The sequence below is a fragment of the Saccopteryx leptura genome, chromosome 12, assembly GCF_036850995.1.
Source record: "Saccopteryx leptura isolate mSacLep1 chromosome 12, mSacLep1_pri_phased_curated, whole genome shotgun sequence".
Taxonomy (NCBI): Eukaryota; Metazoa; Chordata; class Mammalia; order Chiroptera; family Emballonuridae; genus Saccopteryx; species Saccopteryx leptura.
Genome location: NC_089514.1, coordinates 44658248 through 44678012, shown reverse-complemented (window position 1 = coordinate 44678012; position 19765 = coordinate 44658248). Strand labels below are relative to the sequence as shown.

Here is a 19765-nt window from a genome sequence, read left to right as displayed (position 1 = left end):
GTGGGGGGATAAGGAGCTTGGAAGGAGAGGCTCAGAACACGGCCACGGCTCACAGATTCACCGCGTGCAGCCGAGGAAGACGACCAGACAATCACAAAATGAGTGCAGGGCAAAGGAGAGGCTGCGCTTTCGATGAAGGACAATGATGTACATACTTTCAAGCGTGTTTTGGTCACTTAGTCATTTCTACTACACTGTTATCGTCAAAGGAATAGAAAGCAGCCCTTTCCCCCCTCTACCCGTTTTCTTCCCTTTTTAAATAATCCTCGGCACAAGTCAGAAAGCTGCACTTTGTTATATTTTTTAAAGGTTTTGAAACGCTTAAGATTTCACCTGAATGTCCGACATGAAGAAAATGCAGGATCCTCAATGCTCCATTCTAAAAAGGGGGAAAGGATCATTTCCATATTTGTCATATTTCTTTTCTTCAGACAGTCTGAATAACTAGCAATGAATTTTTATCTTAAATTTTTTTCCCAGTGGAGTTAAGTACCATTAAGTGATTTACTTCAAGCATAATTATCTAGAAATCCAAGATTCTTCTTGTGCTTTATAAAATAAATTATCAAAGTTAAACTTGTTCCACGTGTGTATCCGACCAACTAACAATAATTCCTATGAGTCTACTATTGCTTGAGAATAAGGAAGAATTTTTGGCAAACCGTGCTTGATGAGGACGATCTCCTCATCCCTGAGTTTCTGAAACTTGTGATGCAAGCGCTCCCGCCCATTTCGGAGAACACAGACCGCCTGACTCAGGCAGGCGCCGCCGCTGTTAAAACAGCTCCGGCCGCGCGCATTTCCCCACTTCCCCGCCTGCGCGCAAGGCCGAGATGAAGCCGGTGACTAGGTGCTGGCTGACCTCAGCTGTCCTCGCTTATAGTGTTTTGGTTGCGGCAAACAATGAAACAGAGGTCCAAGATGAACCGGCCAAGGACGCCTGCCCGATTAGACTGGAGAGCCGAGGGAAATGCGAGCAGGGAGGTGACTGCCCCTACCAGGTGAACCTGCCCCCGCTGACTATTCAGCTCCCGAAGCAGTTTGGCAGGATCGAGGAGGTGTTCAAAGAAGTCCAGAACCTCAAGGAAATCGTAAATAACCTGAGTAAATATTGCCAAGACAGCAAACTGCAGGCTGATGACAACCGAGACCCCGGCAGCAATGGACTGCCTCCGGTCGCAGGAGCCCCAGGAGAGGCTGACAACAGAGTTACAGAATTGGAGAGCGAGCTTAACCAGCTGTCCTCTGACCTAAAGGATGCAAAGAAGGAGATCGATGTACTTCAGGGCCACCTGGAGAAACTGAATCTTATAAATATGAACAACGTAGAAAATTATATTGATAGCAAAGTGGCAAATCTGACATTTGTGGTCAACAGTTTGGATGGCAAATGTTCTAAGTGTCCCAGTCAAGAACAAGTACAATCACCACATCCAGGTATGTATAATACCATTTTCTTATCATTTGTTCACGAATGTTATATAGCTTGACAATCTCTATAAACATTAACCTGAGCAAGTAAGTTAAATAAATGACGGATGAAATAAATTAAGCCTTTATTCATCAAGGTAGTACAGGAAATGTGTGAACAGGAAATGTGGTAGTACAGGAAATCTTTGCAAATGTGTGACCACAGAAATGATACAGGACCCTAATTATAAAAATCATAATTAGTCTGTATCCATTAGAAAGCACTTTCAATTCCAAATTTTTTGTTGATGCCAGACCTACACACAAACAGAAGTAAAGAGAGTTCCTTAATGCTTTAGTGCATTTCACTTATCTATTTGTCTCTTGGCTGAAGTGTTTGAAAACAGAGATGAGGCCGGGTTTGCGGCTGTGCTCTGATCATTGCAGATCAGACGCTTGTGGTCCGCTGCTGGCTGCTCCTTATCGTGTGGCAAAAGGAGATCTTTGCAAGATTTTATAGCAAGTAATCTGCAGTTCATAATCTCAAATATCTAGTGAAGTTGGGAGATTTTATAGATGGAATAAAAGCAATTACATGGTTTCACATGTGTGTAAAACGTTTTGCTTTGAGACCTAGTGGCACAAAAACATTTTAAGGGAATGTTGGCATGCCACTAAGGAAAGGAATGCGTTCTTATTTCTTTCCCTCTTTTTAAAACTAGAATTAAGCATATAAAAATAGAACCCATCCTCACCACCCGGAATAACTAAATCGACTTTAATAAAGCTATGTTAAAGATAGAGACCTGCCCACGCTGCTCATAAACCAGCTCTGGCACTGGTTCTTCCAAACCCTGGCCTTCCATTCCGGGGCCACTGCTGCTCACAGCCTTGTTACACTTGGGAAAGTCATCTCTGCATTAGGACCAGGGCTTACCATAAGAGTGAATTGGAAGGGGTATGGTTCCTGAGGCAGGGATCACGTTCATTTGGAACAAGCACTTCATGCATGCTCCATCCCCTGGAAATACACCACTGAAGGTAGGTGGGGGTTTCAAGGACCACTGCGGCTAGTACACCAGGCAGCCGTATCTGAGGTTACCCTGAAGACTGCAAGGCAGGGAGGTTCACATCTTAGGTGACATCCTTGGGACCCCATTTAGATTTTCTTGTTTATTACAAATAGTTTGAATTCTTAATACACATGAATAGATTTCTCGTGCTTCAGAGTAGTTTATATTAAGCTTGCCTTATTTGGTGCAAATTTTTATAAAATTATCTGGGAATAAATATCTGTATTTGATTCCTACTAAAACATGTTAACTGATTTTATACTTATTCTGAACATAATCACCTGTCATTTATTTCTAGAAACCAAACATATAATATTTGGCTAAATGCTTTCCTGGATAATAAATTCAGAATAAGAATGTTGGTATATTATTGAAAAAAATTCCGTTTTTACTTCTGCTTTGTTTAGTGGTCAAGCAAGTAAAATACATGTGAATGTATGATCAATACTGTACACTAGAGTTTTAACACGTCATTTGGAGCATATCCTATAAAACTCGTTGACAGTGGAGGCTATCAGCCTCTGTAGGTGACAAAAACGTAGAAACCTTTGATTGTCCTGAATGCATGGAACAGGACAGTAGTAATCATCTGATTTTCAGGACCAAGGAATGAGTGGTTACAAGAACAAGCTTTGCAGCTGCTAGATCAGAGTCCTGACTCTGCTGCTTAATGCCTCCCTGAACTTGGGCAAGCCACCAATCCTCTTTGAGCCTAAATATTCTCACCAGCAGATTGGCATTAATATCTATATCATAAGTTTCATGTGCAGATTAAGTGTAAAAATGTTATCAAGTCTTTGGCAGAATGCTTACTGAGGGTAGCCCTCACTAAATATTACTAAATTATTAAAACTGTTAGTTTTAGTTCTTATTGTTGTTTGTTGTCAATATTGTAAATATATTTACCATCCAAGAGTATGTTGTCTCCTTTGTAACACCAGGTTCTTTTTCTGAGGCTTTAACAAGCATTTGCTAATCAGGTTAAAATAAGTTTAGCAGAGCTTGGTTTCAGTATCACCAGTGATAGAATTGTCAAACTGCTTTTGTACATACAAAGAATTCTTCAGATGCATAGTTTCTTTAAACAAAATCCAATGTCTTTCTTTTCTTCCCCCATCAGTCCAACATTTAATATATAAAGACTGCTCTGAGTACTACACAATAGGCAAAAGAGCCAGTGAGACCTACAGAGTCACCCCGGATCCCAGAAATAGCAGCTTCGAAGTCTACTGTGACATGGACACCACGGGGGGAGGCTGGACCGTGCTGCAGGCGCGGCTCGATGGGAGCACCAACTTCACCAGGACCTGGCGAGACTACAAAGTAGGTTTTGGAAACCTCAGGAGAGAATTTTGGCTGGGGAATGATAAAATTCATCTTCTGACCAAGAGCAAGGAAATGATTCTTCGAATAGATCTTGAAGACTTTAATGGTGTCAAACTCTATGCCCTGTACGATCAGTTTTATGTGGCCAATGAGTTTCTCAGATACCGTTTACATGTTGGTAACTACAATGGCACAGCTGGTGATGCCTTACATTTCAGTAAACACTATAACCATGATATGAAGTTTTTTACCACCCCAGATAGAGACAATGACCGATACCCCTCTGGGAACTGTGGGCTCTACTACAGTTCAGGTTGGTGGTTTGATGCATGTCTTTCGGCAAACTTAAATGGCAAATATTATCACCAAAAATACAAAGGTGTCCGTAATGGGATTTTCTGGGGCACTTGGCCTGGTGTGAATGAAGCACATCCTGCTGGCTACAAGTCCTCCTTCAAAGAGGTCAAAATGATGATCAGACCCAAGCATTTTAAGCCATAAACCACTAATGCTCATTCCTCTAAGTATTTGTTACCTAAATAGGGCAATTTAATTCCTTTTTCATGGTTAAAAATTTGTATCTGAGCAGTGGGTTCTTGAGCTATACAGCATTTGCAATAAAGCTGAAAAATATACATTTAAAAGGAGTTCTTTATAGCTGTTATGCAAGTACCTGGGAATATTGAGAATTACACATTAGGTTTATAATTTTCTTAATTGAAAAGTTTTCTATTAGTTGTGTTACTTCCTATTTAAAATTAATTATTTATTCAGCAGTCCAGATTTTACCCAAGTAATTTTTATTGTGGTTGTGACTTAAGCACATCGAAGGTGTAGCATTCTTTTTGGACAATAAAGAGTTATTCGGGTATTGTGTCTAAAAGCCCTAATCCTCATCCTGAGGTAAAGCTATTTAATTTATGGCATTTACTTTGGGTCAGAAAGACTCTAAAGCATTTTAGTTCCAGGGCAAATTAAAGCTGTTCTATGGGTACTATTAATGAAATGTATAGAAAATAAAATTTGTCATTTAAAATATTTTAAAATGTGGTAGAATAATGTCACTCTTAAACACATTCAGAAAATTAATTTAACTGTAAAGACCTTGGTTTAAAGATAGTTCACTCACAGTTTATAACTCTTTAGATGTTTGATGGTGAACATTGCTCTAACATAAAAATTATCTTCCTTTGCTCTCTATGCCTAATAGTTTTTAAGTTAAGATTACTCACTACTGTGCAAGACTACTGGTAGGCTTTCTGTTGGAGATGCTGGTATGAGTGAAGAATGAAACATTTATTTATAGTCTGTAGTACTCTGAAGGCCAACTTTATATCCAAAGTAATAATAGCTTTAAAGGTAAATTTCATAAGACAAATACATAAATGTATTTATCAAAAAACATGCCTTTCAAAATATATAGAATAGTTCAAAGAGTATGTATTTTAACCTTAACTGGTATATCAGTTATTTTACTAACAGAAGATTCAAACACAGGTATGTATTTTTTTAACCAAAAAAGTGTCTGGATATTTCATAATTCATTAATTGATTTTGGAATGCAACATCATATTCAAAAATTATAAAAAATAATGTGTTAAGTTTCATCATTGTGAAAAAGGATCATTTTAGAGAGAACCACAGTATTCTGCATGTTTAAACATAGTCTAGAATAAAATTTGAAATACTCACTGTATGTGAGACATAGAAATATATACATTCAACCTTTAATTTTTAGTGTCTGTTTCTAATATAGTAACCAAGATTTCAATATATTCACAAATTTCCTTTTTACTCATTTGAAAATGATTAAGGAGGATGATTGCTTCAGGTAAAAAGTTAATTTTTCAAGTATTGCCCTTTCTAGACAATTTTGATCAAAAAGAAGCAAAACATTCTTTTGACAATATATAACATACAAAGTTTTCAGGTAAATGTGATGAAAATTAAGTTATTATGAATACTGTTAAAACATTAAAGAGAAGTTATGATCAAAATGTATCACTGTAGACCAAAATTTATAATTATAGATCTCAAAGGCTGCATATCTATCCATTAGGAAACCAAATGTAAATGTTGTTACTGATTTATTCTTTATTTCTTTCTCTTTTTTAAAAAAGAAAATGAACATTTTGATATTATACAATGTATTACAGGTAAGGGCATTTAGATTTGCTATATATAATTATTGATATGTGTATAAATTTAAGCAAATTTAAATTCCTATGATTAGAAATGGGCAGATAGAAAAATAGCAGATATAATGAGGGTGGACTGATTTAATGGGAACTAAATATCATTTCAGGAGAATTTGGCATATGATCCTTTAATCCACATAAATATTCAAACGCTTGTCCTTCTGTCTTTCCACCTTATTTCAAAGGATCAAAATTTTATTTTCCATTAAACTTTTATGACAATTTTTTAATTAAAAGTTTTATAACATAGACATTCCTTTTTGAAATCATTTCATGCCACTTACTAAATATATTTTATATTTTTATAATCTTTAACATGTTGATGGATGTAGTTTACAACTAAGAGAGTCTTTTGCCTTAAGATAACTATTTACTAACATATGATAATGTTCATATATGTGGATTTACTATTAACAAATATGTTATTTAGAGTCTTGTATTGGTTCCATTTTAATGGCTAACATTTGTTATCTTAATTGACTTTATTTTTGAGCTTTATCATTCTTTGAAAATATTGACTAAAATCTGGTCCTTAGAAATTCCAACTGGAACTGATTCACTCATTGAAAAAAAAAATCAAAATTTTCTGATAAGCAATAATGCTCTGGTGAATTAATGACATACCCATTTAATAGCTGAAATATGCAAAACATAGAAGATATTCTAGCAACAAAATTTGCTGCTCCTTATTTTTGAATGGATACCCAAGGAAAGGTAGAAGTGATGGGAAATGTCATCACAATAAGCTCTTGTTTATAATTCTTATTTTTCTTTGTGTATAAAAAATTTATGTTTCATGTCTTTCAAAAACCTTGTAAAATAAAAGATTTAATCTTCACATGAATTTATTTCTTTAGTGTGAAAATATTAAACATTGTGAAATATTTATATATTTTCTCTTGTCTGATAAAGTTGTATAATGTTTGTCTAACCAGACAAATATATATTTTTACTGTTTGAAGACTTGAGTGAGTCCTACTTTGCTAACGGGAAGATAGAGGCAAATACAGGAAGACCATTATCTTATTTCCCTCTGTTGGAATACTGTTGACACATTTGTAATACAAAAGTTTCATTTTCATTTTGAGGCATTTAACCCTATCTCCTTTGTCCATCATTAACGTTGCTGCTCTGGTCCGGCCTTCATCATCTCCTTAGGAAAATGCAAACGCTTTCTAATAACAACCTGGACCGCCAGTTTTAATCTATTCCAATCTGTCCTCCATGGCACTGCCAGAGGGATTATTCAAAAATATAGTTCTGGACATGTTATGGTCCTGCTTCAAAACCTTTCAACAATGCTTCATTTCTCGGATGACAAAATCCAGCGGATAAGCCCCTTCGTGGGTGGGTTTCTGCCTATCCTTTTAGTGTCCTTTACCACCACTGACCCATACTCCTGCCGTACTGAATGCCTTGTTCTTGAACAAACCATGTTCTCTCATGTTTTCATGACTTTGTGTATCCTATTCCTTTGGTTTAGATTGGATGCCATTCTCAACCCCTGCTGAGTTTTATCTTCTCACTCACACTTTAGGAGAAGGGACTCAAGGAGCCAAACTTGCTAGGTTTGAATTTTAACCCCACCATTTGCAAGCTATGTGATAACAGGGAAAGTAACTTAATCTCACTGTTTGTTCTGTGGTCTCTTCAATTATAAAATAAGGATAACAAGAGGATTTTCCTGTTAGAGTTATTGAGGGATTAAATGAGATAACATATGTATCATCATCATCATCCTCATCCTAAATAGGTATCTCTTCTGGGCAGCCTTCTCTGAAGACATTAGGAGGAATTTGGTACCTTTCCTCTTTGGTCTTCTACCATTATAATACTCTTTATTATACATTACATTACTCAACAGTTATCTAGAGTTTCTAGAAAGCAATGTTTCTCTAGGGTGTAATGGGAATTTGAGACAGGAGTGTTGTTATTCTAAGTTGTTCATGAATATGTTACCATGCAGGAAGGGCTATGTTCTAAAGAAGCCAGAGTTGCAGAAGAGTGGTCCTTTCAGATCAGAGGATTTGGGAGATGGTACATACAGGTGAGAAGTTGGAAGCCAGGGGAAAGTATGGCAAGACAGGATCAGATATATACTACAGGATTGGGTACATAACAATGGCAAACTTTTAGAAGGGGTTCTGGGAACTGAGGCAGGTTAGTAAGAAACTAGGAAAATTCCCTGACAAGTGGAATGAGGAAACAGACAAATGGTTGAACAAAGAGCCAGAATAGCAAGCAACAAACAGCCAGCTAACCCACCCTAACCAAAGACACCAAGAGCAGATGGAGGAAACTGAGACAAGTGGTTGAACAAATGGTTGGTTGGAACAGCTGAGCAATTAACAGCCAGCAAACAAATTACAAGACTCTACCCTCCCTAACCAAAGATACAAAAAAGGAAATGGTTTAAATCACCTTAATGAGGGAAACAGATAACAAAAAAACAACCAGAGTCAGGCTAATCAAAGATAGAGGTAGAACTAAGCAGAGAAGGACCCCTGGCCCCACTATATGCCCATTCTGCTACATCAGCATAATAAATGACTCACCTGGAGATCTAATGAGTGGTCTGTTGAGATCCTTCCCTGGGAGCTCCCCTAAAATTCCTGTCTACAGAAAATAGGTAAAACCTGCAGGACAAAGGACACCACCGTGCACTCTCCTTTGTGCATATGTGCTTTGCTTCTACCCTGAGCTCTAAGGGTCCCGTGAGACCTGCACCCAGGGGAGCAATGAGCAGCAGCAGCTCATCTAGCCTTACCCCCGATCCTGTCTCCAGGGGCCCTGCCTTTGCCTCCCTGTCCCAAGCTTTAATAAACTTACTCTCACTTTCACCTGGCCTCATGTCTTAAAATTTTCCCTGCATGAGTCAAGAACTTGGAGGTTGCCTGACATGCTCAAGGTCCTGGACAGTGCCAGGATCGGGCGAGCCCCTGGCATGGACGTGGTCTGGTAGCAGGAACATGCCTCTGGGTACACATCATGTAGAGGGGTCTGGCTGTACTGGGCTGGACAGTGATTGCTCCACCTGAGTTCCTAAGGAAAAAATATTTGCATACTTTGTATACTACAGTGATACCTCGGTTCTCGAACGCCTTGACTTTCGACCAAATCGGTATTTGACCAGGAAATTCGAGAAAATTTTGTCTTGGAATCCGAACAAATATTTAGAACTCGAACGTCCGAGATTAGCCGAGTTGAGCCGAATGGCGTTCATTCGGCCGAGCGCGCCTTGCCTGCGTCATCAGTGTGAGTCACGCTTTGTCACGCTTTGTGGAGAGAGAGAATCACGTTTTTGTGGAGAGAGTCACGCTTTGTGGTGAGAGTCGCGCTTTGTGGTGAGAGTCGCGCTTTGTGGTGAGACTCACGCTTTGTGGAGAGACTCACGCTTTGTGGTGAGAGTCACGCTTTGTGGTGAGACTCACGCTTTGTGGTGAGACTCACGCTTTGTGGAGAGACTCACGCTTTGTGCACGCTTTGTACACTGAATTTAACCCTTAGACATGGGTCCAAAGAAAGCCAGAAGTGGTAATGCAGACAAAGGTAAGCGGAAAGCTGTGAGAACAATGATTGAGCTGAAAAAAGAAATCATTGCCAAATATGAACAGGGCACACGTGTTTCAGATCTGTCTGCTGAGTATGGCATGCCAAGATCTACTATCTCAACTTTCCTTAAGAATAAAGCTGTTATAAAGGCTGCCAATGTTGCCAAAGGTGTTACATTGTTAACAAAGCAAAGGCCTCAGATAATGGAGGAAATGGAGAAGCTGCTTCTTATTTTCATTAAAGAAAAAGAGTTAGCAGGTGACAGCATCAATGAAGTCGTTATTTGTGAGAAAGCACCAGTAAATAGGCATATTTTTGGGGCTTGGAACAAATTAATCCAGTTTCCATTATTTCCTATGGGTTTCATTGTTTCGGTTCTCGAACAATTTGGTTCTCGACCGTTCTCCCGGAACGAATTATGTTCGAGAACCGAGGTATCACTGTATATGGTAACTTTAAATTAATTTTAATCATACAAGATCCATGAATAATTTAAAAAAGTACAGATTAGACTAAAGACCCCTTTGTAAACCATCTTCAGTTCCAAACCTCCTCCCTTTCCCCTGAGGTAACAAGCAGTTGGCTAAATCCAAATGGTAATGTCATTCTGTGTGTTGCCAAGTTGCAACACCTGCCGAATCATAGCTTTGCCAGGTTTCTTTTGTTTATTAATTGGGAAGGGTTGGAAGTGAGAATAGAAATGAGAGAAGTTGGCTACACTTGGAGAACTCAGAAGGCCCTGAATTCCGAAATGTGATGGAGCCTTTGTTGCTCCTTAAAGCGATCCCTAACGCTCTTCTTGCTGGAAGACACAGTCGCTTTTTCTCTTGAGCAAGTGACCTTAATTCTCCTTCATCCCGTTCTTTGTCATTTCCAGATCTGTAACCAGGGCATGCCCTAATGTCAGTTATAAAGTCAAATTGGGGGAGGAGCCTTTTCACTACTTTGCTAATTATATCAGCAGGAAACCGGGGAATATGTATGGGAAGAGATTTTAAGGTTGCTTAGCTAAGGAAGAAAAAGCAGAATTTCAGATGCAATTGAGTTCATTGGTATAGGTATATTTACCAGAAATTCTGAATTCAGTGGGCCAGCGTGAGGAAACCTGTTTGTTTCTTACAGCTGGCTTGATTAGTTAACATAAACCTAGAGTCAGCAGCAGCTATATTAACTGAAGCTGAGATGCCAGAAACGTCTTGAAACTAAAGACTTGTGGAGATAGAAATGTTAGAGTGGATTTCGTTGTCAGTCATTCAAAAAGTATTTATTAAACGTATATCATGTGCTAAGCAATCTTTAGGAAGCCAAAAATATCAGTGACGAAAACAGACAAAAACCCTCTTCTTGGAGAGTTTATATTTTATCAGAGGAGATGAATAAATAAGCAACAAGTGCCATAAAACTTAAGCAGGGTAAGGGAGATTAGTATCAGAGAGGTGTTAACAGGTGGTCGAGGAGACCTCTCTGAGGTAATATCTGAACAAAGACTTAAAGATACAAGAGAACCAGCCAGGCAGATACCTGGGAGAGCTATGCCCCAAGCAAAGAGAGCATCGGGTTGAACAGTGCTTGGTCTGTTTTAGGGTAAGAAGGGCAGTGCAGGAAAAGCAGACAGTGTAGGGTGTAGGGGTAGGTTATGAGATCAGAGACAGCTTGGGGAATTAGGGCTAAATAAGGGGTGGGGTGGGGCTGCCAGATCTAGACCTTGTCAGTCATGGTAAGGATTTGCCTTTAACTAAGAGACATAAAGGTTTTGATTAGAGGAAGCACATGATTTCATCCAGTTTTAAAAGACTGTTGTTCAGTGGAGAACAGACAGTTGGGAGACAAGATGGATGCATGATCATCAGTTTGATGGTGTTTGCAATAACCTTGAAGAGAGATGATAAAAGCCTGCAGGTGGTGGCTGCAGAGAAGTGAATCTTTAAGGTAAAGTTGACAAAATGTGCTGATTAGAGATCAGAGGTGGACAGTGAAAGGACTGGAGGTACCGCCAAAAACTACAGGGTTTTAATCTGAGCAACTTACAAGAAAGGAGCTGCTGTTAATTGAGATGGGAAGACTGCAGGGGAACTTGTTTGGAAAGTGCGTGTGTGTGTGTGTGTGTGTGTGTGTGTGCGCGCGCGCATGTGGGTGATCAGCAGTTGTGAACTTTCTAAGTTCAAATAGCTATTAAGACATCCAAATGGATGGCATTTGAATATTAGTGTGACACTAAGGGAAGACATCTAAGGTTCAGAAATACAACTGGAAGTCGCTAGAATACAGATGGTAACAAATCCACGGGACTGGATGAGATAACCTGGTAAATAATGTACAACAAATAATGTGTGAACAGAAGCAGTTGGAGATACAGAGGAACCAATACGTCTCATACACCCACCCTGTCGCCCTGTTGTTTGAGGGGTCCAAGGGCTGCTTCCTGGCGGAGAGGGCAGAGATTTATTCCCACTAGAACACTTTCTCTAGATTACTTTAGATTTGGAGGTGCTTTTTCTTGTTTCTGCCAGCAACTATATATTTTGTTGAGTTACTAGATGTCTTAAAAGCTATTATAGTATTCCACAACAGTATTCTACAAATCACTGCTTTAGACATAGGCAGTCACTTCACAGTGAAGGGAGGAGGTGATGACCTATTGCATCTTCTGAGAGAAGCCACCTTGTGAAGTTGGAGTGTTATCATTCAGGATACAGTGTATGTGTGTGTGCACATGTGCTAGAGACTGAAAAGCAAACAGGGTATTTTGCAGTTTGGATATCTAGGGGCAGAGGCAGTCTGCCCAACCCCCCACCTCACAGGCCTAATTAAGTTAACACAGGGCTGTGCTTCTCTGCTCATTCTACCCGCCCATGTTCCCCAGAAGAGACTGGAAGCATGTTTCTTCTTGGTATAAAGTTAGATTGACTAGTACAGTGCGGGTTGTCTTTGAGTTGCCTTGGAAACATCATTGAATTTCTACTGGCCCATATTACCCAAGAATAAAGTCGGATGTCTTTCTGGGGGCAGCCATGTTTCTGCAGCAGGACAGTAGTGGTTGTTGGTAAGCCGTGGCATCCTCCCGAACCCATCCTGTATGTATATATCTTTAAGTCTCTGTCTATCTTTAATTAAATTTCATACCATTTCCTGCTTGAGACCCTGAAATAGACCTGTCATGCAGGACACGGCACACATGCATATAGCAAAATAAAAACTAGGCCATAAACCAAAAAACAGTCGTTCTTAAAAGCATAATGCCCAAGTTTGAGGAATCACATATGGTCATTTTGAATCATAAAGGTACTAGTTTAGTTAAGCAGAGACTTTTCCCCACCTTTTCTCTTTATTTTGGAAACGTTAATGATCTTAAATCTTGCTCCATTTGCAAATACTTTCCAAAAGTTATCCAAGTTAAAGGTAACCTAAATCTAATATTTCTATAGCTTTTAAGGTATGAACACTCAAATGGCTATAAGTTAATCTGACTGGCAATGTTCACTTAATGTCGGTTCCACTTGCAGGTGGAAATGAGTATAATTCTTTTCTTATAGGTAGGTTCTCCTTGTAGTGTATACATACACAAAACATGTACATATATGATACACATACATGCTAAAAATGTTATTTGTAACACATATGCTGTAACATGCAAGGACACCTGCCCACATCTAATAAAATGGATGTGTAGCTCTTACACATAGTCAAAAGTCAGCACAACAAAATTCACCATGGTCAATAGCTAGCTTTCTTTAAAGCAACATTATCTAAAATCGATGAAATGAAATAGGAATTTAGGTAGTCTCTTTAAATCCCTTATAGTAGATTCTATGCTATTAATGCTGCTGCTATTCCTTGAACGGTCCCTTCTTCACTGCCTCTCTTTCTCCAGGGAATGACTCCTTTCTAGTCCTTGGTGACTCCTCTGTTGGGCCAGCAGCCTGCCGCCCCTGTGCTCACACTCTGCTCTGCCCCTGCACCTTTGCTCCTCAGGAGTCCCAAAGATGACCAGTGTCTTCCCAAACACTACGTGGTCTTTCAAAAACATCTATATTATTTTATTAGCTATTTTCTGAAGAAATCTACACTATACTTCTGAGAGTATATGCTCTTCTTTTGAAAACAAACTTTTAAAAATAAACATCCTTTTCATCTTAACCCCTTAAAATAACTGATACTACTTTTATAGTTATTATTTTAACCCAATAAATATTTATCACTTCTCTAGCATGTACATAACATGGTGCTCTATGCTTATCAAAGTATTTTGAATAAGATTTTTTCCCAAAAAATAACTTTTTAAACTCTGAGTTTAATCTCTAGCATTCAAGATTTTCTCTGAGTAATTAAGGATGATACTGTTGAAGACAAATTGCCTCTCGCTCTTCTCATTTTCCACCAGGAGCAAATAATGTGTGCTTATGTTGTAAAGGGTCTACAATACTAGTTCTTATATTAATTTCTCTTTCAGTAATGCTAGTATCATAATTTTTCCAGCTAATCTAAGTAACTTGTGTTAATTTTTGCTTAGATATTCATGCTTCTAAACACTAATAATGATAAACAGCTGTCATTTACTGAGTGCCAACATGTGCTGGACATTTTCCCAGGAACATTTGCAATGTTATCTCCATTTGTCATGATTAATGCTGTGATAAGGAGATAATGTTTTACACTCACGAAAGTTCTTCCTGAAAACTCAAAACAAACCTCTGATATATACAAACGGTTTGTCATTGTGGACCGTTATCCATTTTCAGCTTTCCTGGCTCTCATGGATTCGGTTAATTTTCCATGATAAATTACCCATGTTAATTCCACAGTGAAATGCACACATAGCAAATCTCAGTGTCACCCCTGCTCTGACTTTCTGTGTAAATCTATAAAGTGGGAAATGATTCCAATAAAATAAAAACAATTACATAAAATTCTGTTGACAAGAAATAATTCAAAAATTAATATGTTTTCCAAGTGTGTTAATGTCCCTACTTAACCTAGTGGTTAAAAAGTACTTTACTCCTTCAGCTAAGTTGGAATTTATGACACTGACAGAAAAGGCAAACAAGTTCAGTGCTCTCCAAACACTGTTTCACTTCCATGGTTACGTGGCAGAATTCACTGATGAAAACATACTGCTTAAGTTCAAAGCACTCTGTAAGTTCTTTGCAGGCTGATAGATTTATCCAGTAAACACGGAAGCCCTTATTTTCATTTGTTACATAAAAACAAATAAAATTTACATTTCTTTTTAAATGAATGATGTCAGCTAAGACTTTTTTATTTCTATCCTATAACAAAAATTTTGTCTTTATCTGATCAAACCAACAATAGAAATCTAGAGAGGCTCTAATATCATGGATAGGTATAGAAGTTAGGCAGGAGGACTTATATTCTTATGATGAATACAGTGTTGGTATTTAACATGCTGAACTGCTAGCATAGGGGTTCTCAAACTGTCCACAGAGACCCTGAAGTTCTGCAGACTTGTTTCATGAATATGAAAAAGCCAGGACAATGTATGATGCATGAAACACTGTTCACCTAGAGTGCTTCTGCTTTTATTTTGTATCTTTGGGCTCCACCCTCAATTTCACTTAAAGAAAAGGTTTTGTTTTGTTTTCAAAAACTATTTCAAAATCATTGCTTCCCTGTTGCATATTCTTTTGGAAGATCAGCCAGCAAAAATAAAACTGGAATAGGTACATGACGGTTCTAATGTGTGATGCTATTTCTAACACTAAACATTTAAATATCTGAACATTTAGGTGGACTTGATGTGGAAAATACATTCAGAAACCCAGAAGCAATTTCTCCTTTTTAAGTTCGCCTTGTAAAATAGTGACTCGGTAATGTGATTATTTCGTCGGAGGGCTTTACTAAGTACTACCTACAGCACTCCTTTGAAAATGGCACAGCTACACCTGCGACAGTGAGCTAAGAGTTCACAAGGACTATCAAAAAGAATACCACAGGCTTCCTGCTTTCCATGTTCCTAAAGCTATTATGAATTAGCTTAAAAAACAAGAAACTAAATAAGTGGTGTAAGGTATGTATAAGCACAATGTGAGGAGGTTACAGAAACAGAAGTGATCACACTGTCAAGAAAAAGAATGCTACAAGAACAAGGTGAGACCCGAGCTGTCCTTGACAATGGGTAGAATTCTAAGCACAGAATGTGGAGGAGACACATCTGACTGGGTTTAGGATGAGGAGAGGCACCCGTGGCTGGCAATCAGGAGCTAGTTAGAAAAGTAGCAATAGGTCTAGTTGAGCTGAAGAATGGATGTTGCGGACCAACATGGCTAGAAATTCTGGGTCTTGAGGAAGAACGGTGCAGAATTAAGAAAATAGACTCATCGAGAAAAGAGGATGGAATTGAGAGGCCTCTTAAATGCTGATGGCAATATCCAAGAGCCCAATAGCCCCCAGTTTGCTTTATTACATAGCCATTTGCAAATAAGGAAGTCTTTGATACAAAGTCACACATCTGAGGCAAAAACAGGAACTCTCTTAAGGCATAAAAGGGAATTCCCCCACCATGCATAAGTGAAATCAACGGACATCTGAACAAACAAAGGGTGAGAGGAAAGGCATGTAAATTGCTTCCAGCAACTTAAGCAAGCAAGTGAAGTGGGTGCAAATACTCAGCTTCATAGCCAATATGGAGGTGGAGGGGGGAGAACTTAGCCTTTGGTAAGCCTCGAATTTACAAAGGCTTTTTGCCACTTGCAGTCTACCACATATCCTTCTTTTCTTTTTTATTTTTAATTTGTGTGCTGAGATTTGCACTCATCTGATTTCCTAGTTTCCCAGATTCTAATTCGGAGGCAGACTGAAAAAATACAGAATAAACACAAAATTAGTATAGCCAATGCTAACATATACCCAAACAAATATTCTAATACATTAAAGGGATTACAGCCTTTTAGATTATCAAGCAAATTTTTAGCCAATACAGCAAGATCTATAATAGAGTCTTTGCTATTTTAAATGTCCTTAATATGTTAATGTAATTTCACCAAGTCCATGTTGGCACCATCACCATGCCACATCCCTGCAGGTGCAACCCAACCCTACTTCAGTCCTATTGGGAGCTGTCACAAGGAGTAGGAGTCCAGGAAATAATACATCCAGGAAAAGTCCAGGAGTCCAGGAAAAGTCCAGGAGTCCAGCAACACATCCAGGAAAAGTGCGCATGGCACTGGAATTGTTGTCATATTTCTACACTTTGTAGCTAGTCTCCAAGTCCCAATGACCACTGCTTCTAGCTGGTAATGATTCAGGTAGACTGGAAAAGCCATCTGCGGCATGTGTGGAGATGGAGCCTCTGTTCTCTTCAGCCTGGAGAGATGAGACCAGGGGGCCCTTTCCTGGAGTTTTGCAGCCATGGAGGTGGTGAGGAGAACCTTGGGATATACTATGCTGAGTGGCAGAGGTAAATTTGTAACAGAAGTTGGCAAAAAGGAGAAAGAGAGCTCTAAATTAGGAGTAGGTCCCAGCCTAAAATATGCATGGGGCATTGAGGCAGAATAAAGGAGACAAGCAAAGCAGCAGAAAATAGGGTTTTCAACACCCAAAACAGAGATCTTCAAGGGATGAATAAAAACCCAAATATTTGGGCAAGACATAATAAGTGGCCCTTGTGTCCATAAGAAATGAGATCAGTTTACCTGCTACTTGGAAGAAATACCCTAGGCTCGTCCACAGTGATGTGAGATGGGGCCGATGGCCCTGGCCACCTTTAGCCTCCAATGGCAAATCCTAGCAGGCTGGGCAAGGTTAGGTCACAGGTGGGTGGAGCAGGGCTGGAAGAGACTGAACCCTCCCTTAGAGGAGTGAGAAGGCAGCCTACCTTCCAGTGTCCCTTTTTCCCACAGCAAAGGCATGTCCCTGGTGGGGGCCAAGAAGCCTGGCAGGCTTTAGCTCAATGACCTTCCTTTCCACTATTGAAGCAGGGCCCAGATGGAGTTCTATGAGGTCTCTTTGGGGCGCTGGAGTTTTTAAGGGTGGCCTCCAAGAGCTGGTATTTTACCTGATCTCTTTTGGGTTTTGTCTGCCTCTTGGTCATTATAGACCTTAAAAGCCATGCTCAAGAAGATCTCGAAGATCTCACTGAGGGGTTTGAGGGTCCTCCATCCACCTATATAAATTGTTTTCATCTATCTGAAGCTATTTGGAAAAAGACAAAACAGTGTTATTAGCTGGATCAAATAAAAGAGGGTAGAAGTTTGCAGGAGAAAGAGATTTGGCGTCTCCTGTACATCAGCATTCAAAAGAAAAAATTTAAAGTAAAAAGCATGATAAGGTAGATTTGCAGGAGCTCCAGAATATGACTCCCCTTTTTAAATTTTGTTTTTAAATTGACCTTAAATATTTGCTGGGTACACTTTAATAATACCTTGACTTTAAAGATTGCAAGAAATACTCGTAATAGTAAATGCTTTTCCTACATATGTAGGAGTATTGTCAGTTTAGGAAGTCCAATAATAGAAAATGCATACAGACAATGAGCTGTAACATGCTTAGCAGCCTCTCCTGTTCTGACAGAGGTTACTATAAATCCAGAATAAGTATCCACCGTAATGTGGACAAAGGACTGTTTGCCAAATGAAGGTATATGAGTAACATCCATTTGCAAAGATTGTCCTGGTAGGAGTCCTTGAGGGTTAACTCTTAATGAGGGGACAGATTGTAGCACAGGACACCTTAGACAGGATTAACAATCTTCTGTGCTGCTTCCTGAGAAAGTTGAAACTGTTTACGCAGGGCTGCAGCATTCTGGTGATGAATAGTATGAGACTGAATTGCTTGATCTGTCATGGTTGCTCCAATAATTTTCTTTTGAGTAGCTTGATCAACAAGGGCATTTCCTTGTGCCAAAGCTCCAGGGAGCATGGAATGAGCTCTAATATGTCCTATAAAACATGAAGGTCTATGTTGAGTACGAGTCTTTGAAGAAGGTGAAATTGCTGAAATAGTACCTCATCAGAAGTTGTCCCTAAGATAGCAGTCTCTATAGTGGAAACAACCATAAGTAAATATCTGCTGTCTGTATACAGATTAAAGGAACATGGCAAATGATGAAAAGCCATGATAATGGCAATCTACTCTTTGAGCTGATTTCAAGGTGACTGTTTTAGTATAAACTTGTCCATTGTTTATTAATCTGCTTTTCCTGTGCTGGACCCATCAGTAAAGACTGTAGGTGCTTCAGGAATGGGCTCATTAACAATTGTTTTAGGAAAGACAAATGTAGTAATTAATGAAAATTGAACTATTTTATCAGCTGGGTAGTGAGAATCAATTTGACCTGTAAAATTTGCAAAAGCAATTTGCCATTTAGTGGAAGTTTCCCAGAGCCATTGTTGTTGATCCTTTGAAAAAGGAACAACAATAATTTAAGGCTCAAAACCTATAAGCTGTAAGAGTTGCCTATGCCCCTTGATAATCAAGGAGGCGACAAGATCAAAATACAGCGATAAAACTTTCTTAGAAGTAACAGCTAAATGAATCTATTCAATAGGACCTAAAGCTTCCCACAATAGTCCTGTTGGAGTGTAACTCAAGGGACAAATTAGTAAGGCAATTGATTTTTCAGGATTTATGTGTCTTAGTTGTGCTTGTTGCAAGGTTTTTTTCTACAAGCTTTAAAGCTTGCTGTCCCACAGCTGTAAGTAGCTGAGGAGAAGCTGGTTCAGCCGAGCCTCTAAGAATATCAAAAAATGGCTTTAGTTCCCCAGTAGTTAATTTCAAGGAAGGTCTAAAGCCAATTAATAACTCCTAATAATTTCTGGAAATCGTTTAAAGTTTGCAAATGATTCTGTTCTGATTTCTAATTTTTGTAGCTGAATTTGTTGTCTCTCAATAATTTGTCCTAAATAAGAGAAAGGTAAAGATTGCCGTACCTTTTCAGGAGCTATATAAAGTCCTGATTCTTTCAAAGAATATTTTAGTTGTTGCAAAATTGTCAACACAGTGTCTTTATTTGGATGAGTAATAAGAATATCATTCATATAATGAAGTATGCATGCCTTAGAGTGCTGCCTTCGTACTGGAGAGATAGCTTGAGCAACATATTTTTGGCACAAGGTAGGACTGTTAGCCACACCATGAGGCAAAACTCTCCACTGGTATCGCTCCATTGGAGCCTGGAAATTAAGTGAAGGGACACTGAATGCAAAATGCTTGCGATCATAAGGGCTTAAATGAATAGTAAAAAAGTAATCC

At 38.9% G+C, this 19765-nt stretch overlaps 2 protein-coding genes across 6 annotated transcripts in view; one reads left to right on the top strand and one right to left on the bottom strand.

Moving 5' to 3' along the window:
• Positions 1-19765, bottom strand: part of CCDC146 (coiled-coil domain containing 146) — a 194783-nt gene that overhangs the window by 117091 nt on the left and 57927 nt on the right. The gene's annotated exons all lie outside the window — the stretch shown is intronic.
• On the top strand, positions 758-6845 carry FGL2 (fibrinogen like 2). Its single transcript, XM_066354059.1, has 2 exons — positions 758-1437; positions 3604-6845. The coding sequence occupies exons 1-2, from the start codon at positions 834-836 to the stop codon at positions 4308-4310; spliced, it is 1311 nt and encodes a 436-aa protein (XP_066210156.1). The 5' UTR covers positions 758-833; the 3' UTR covers positions 4311-6845.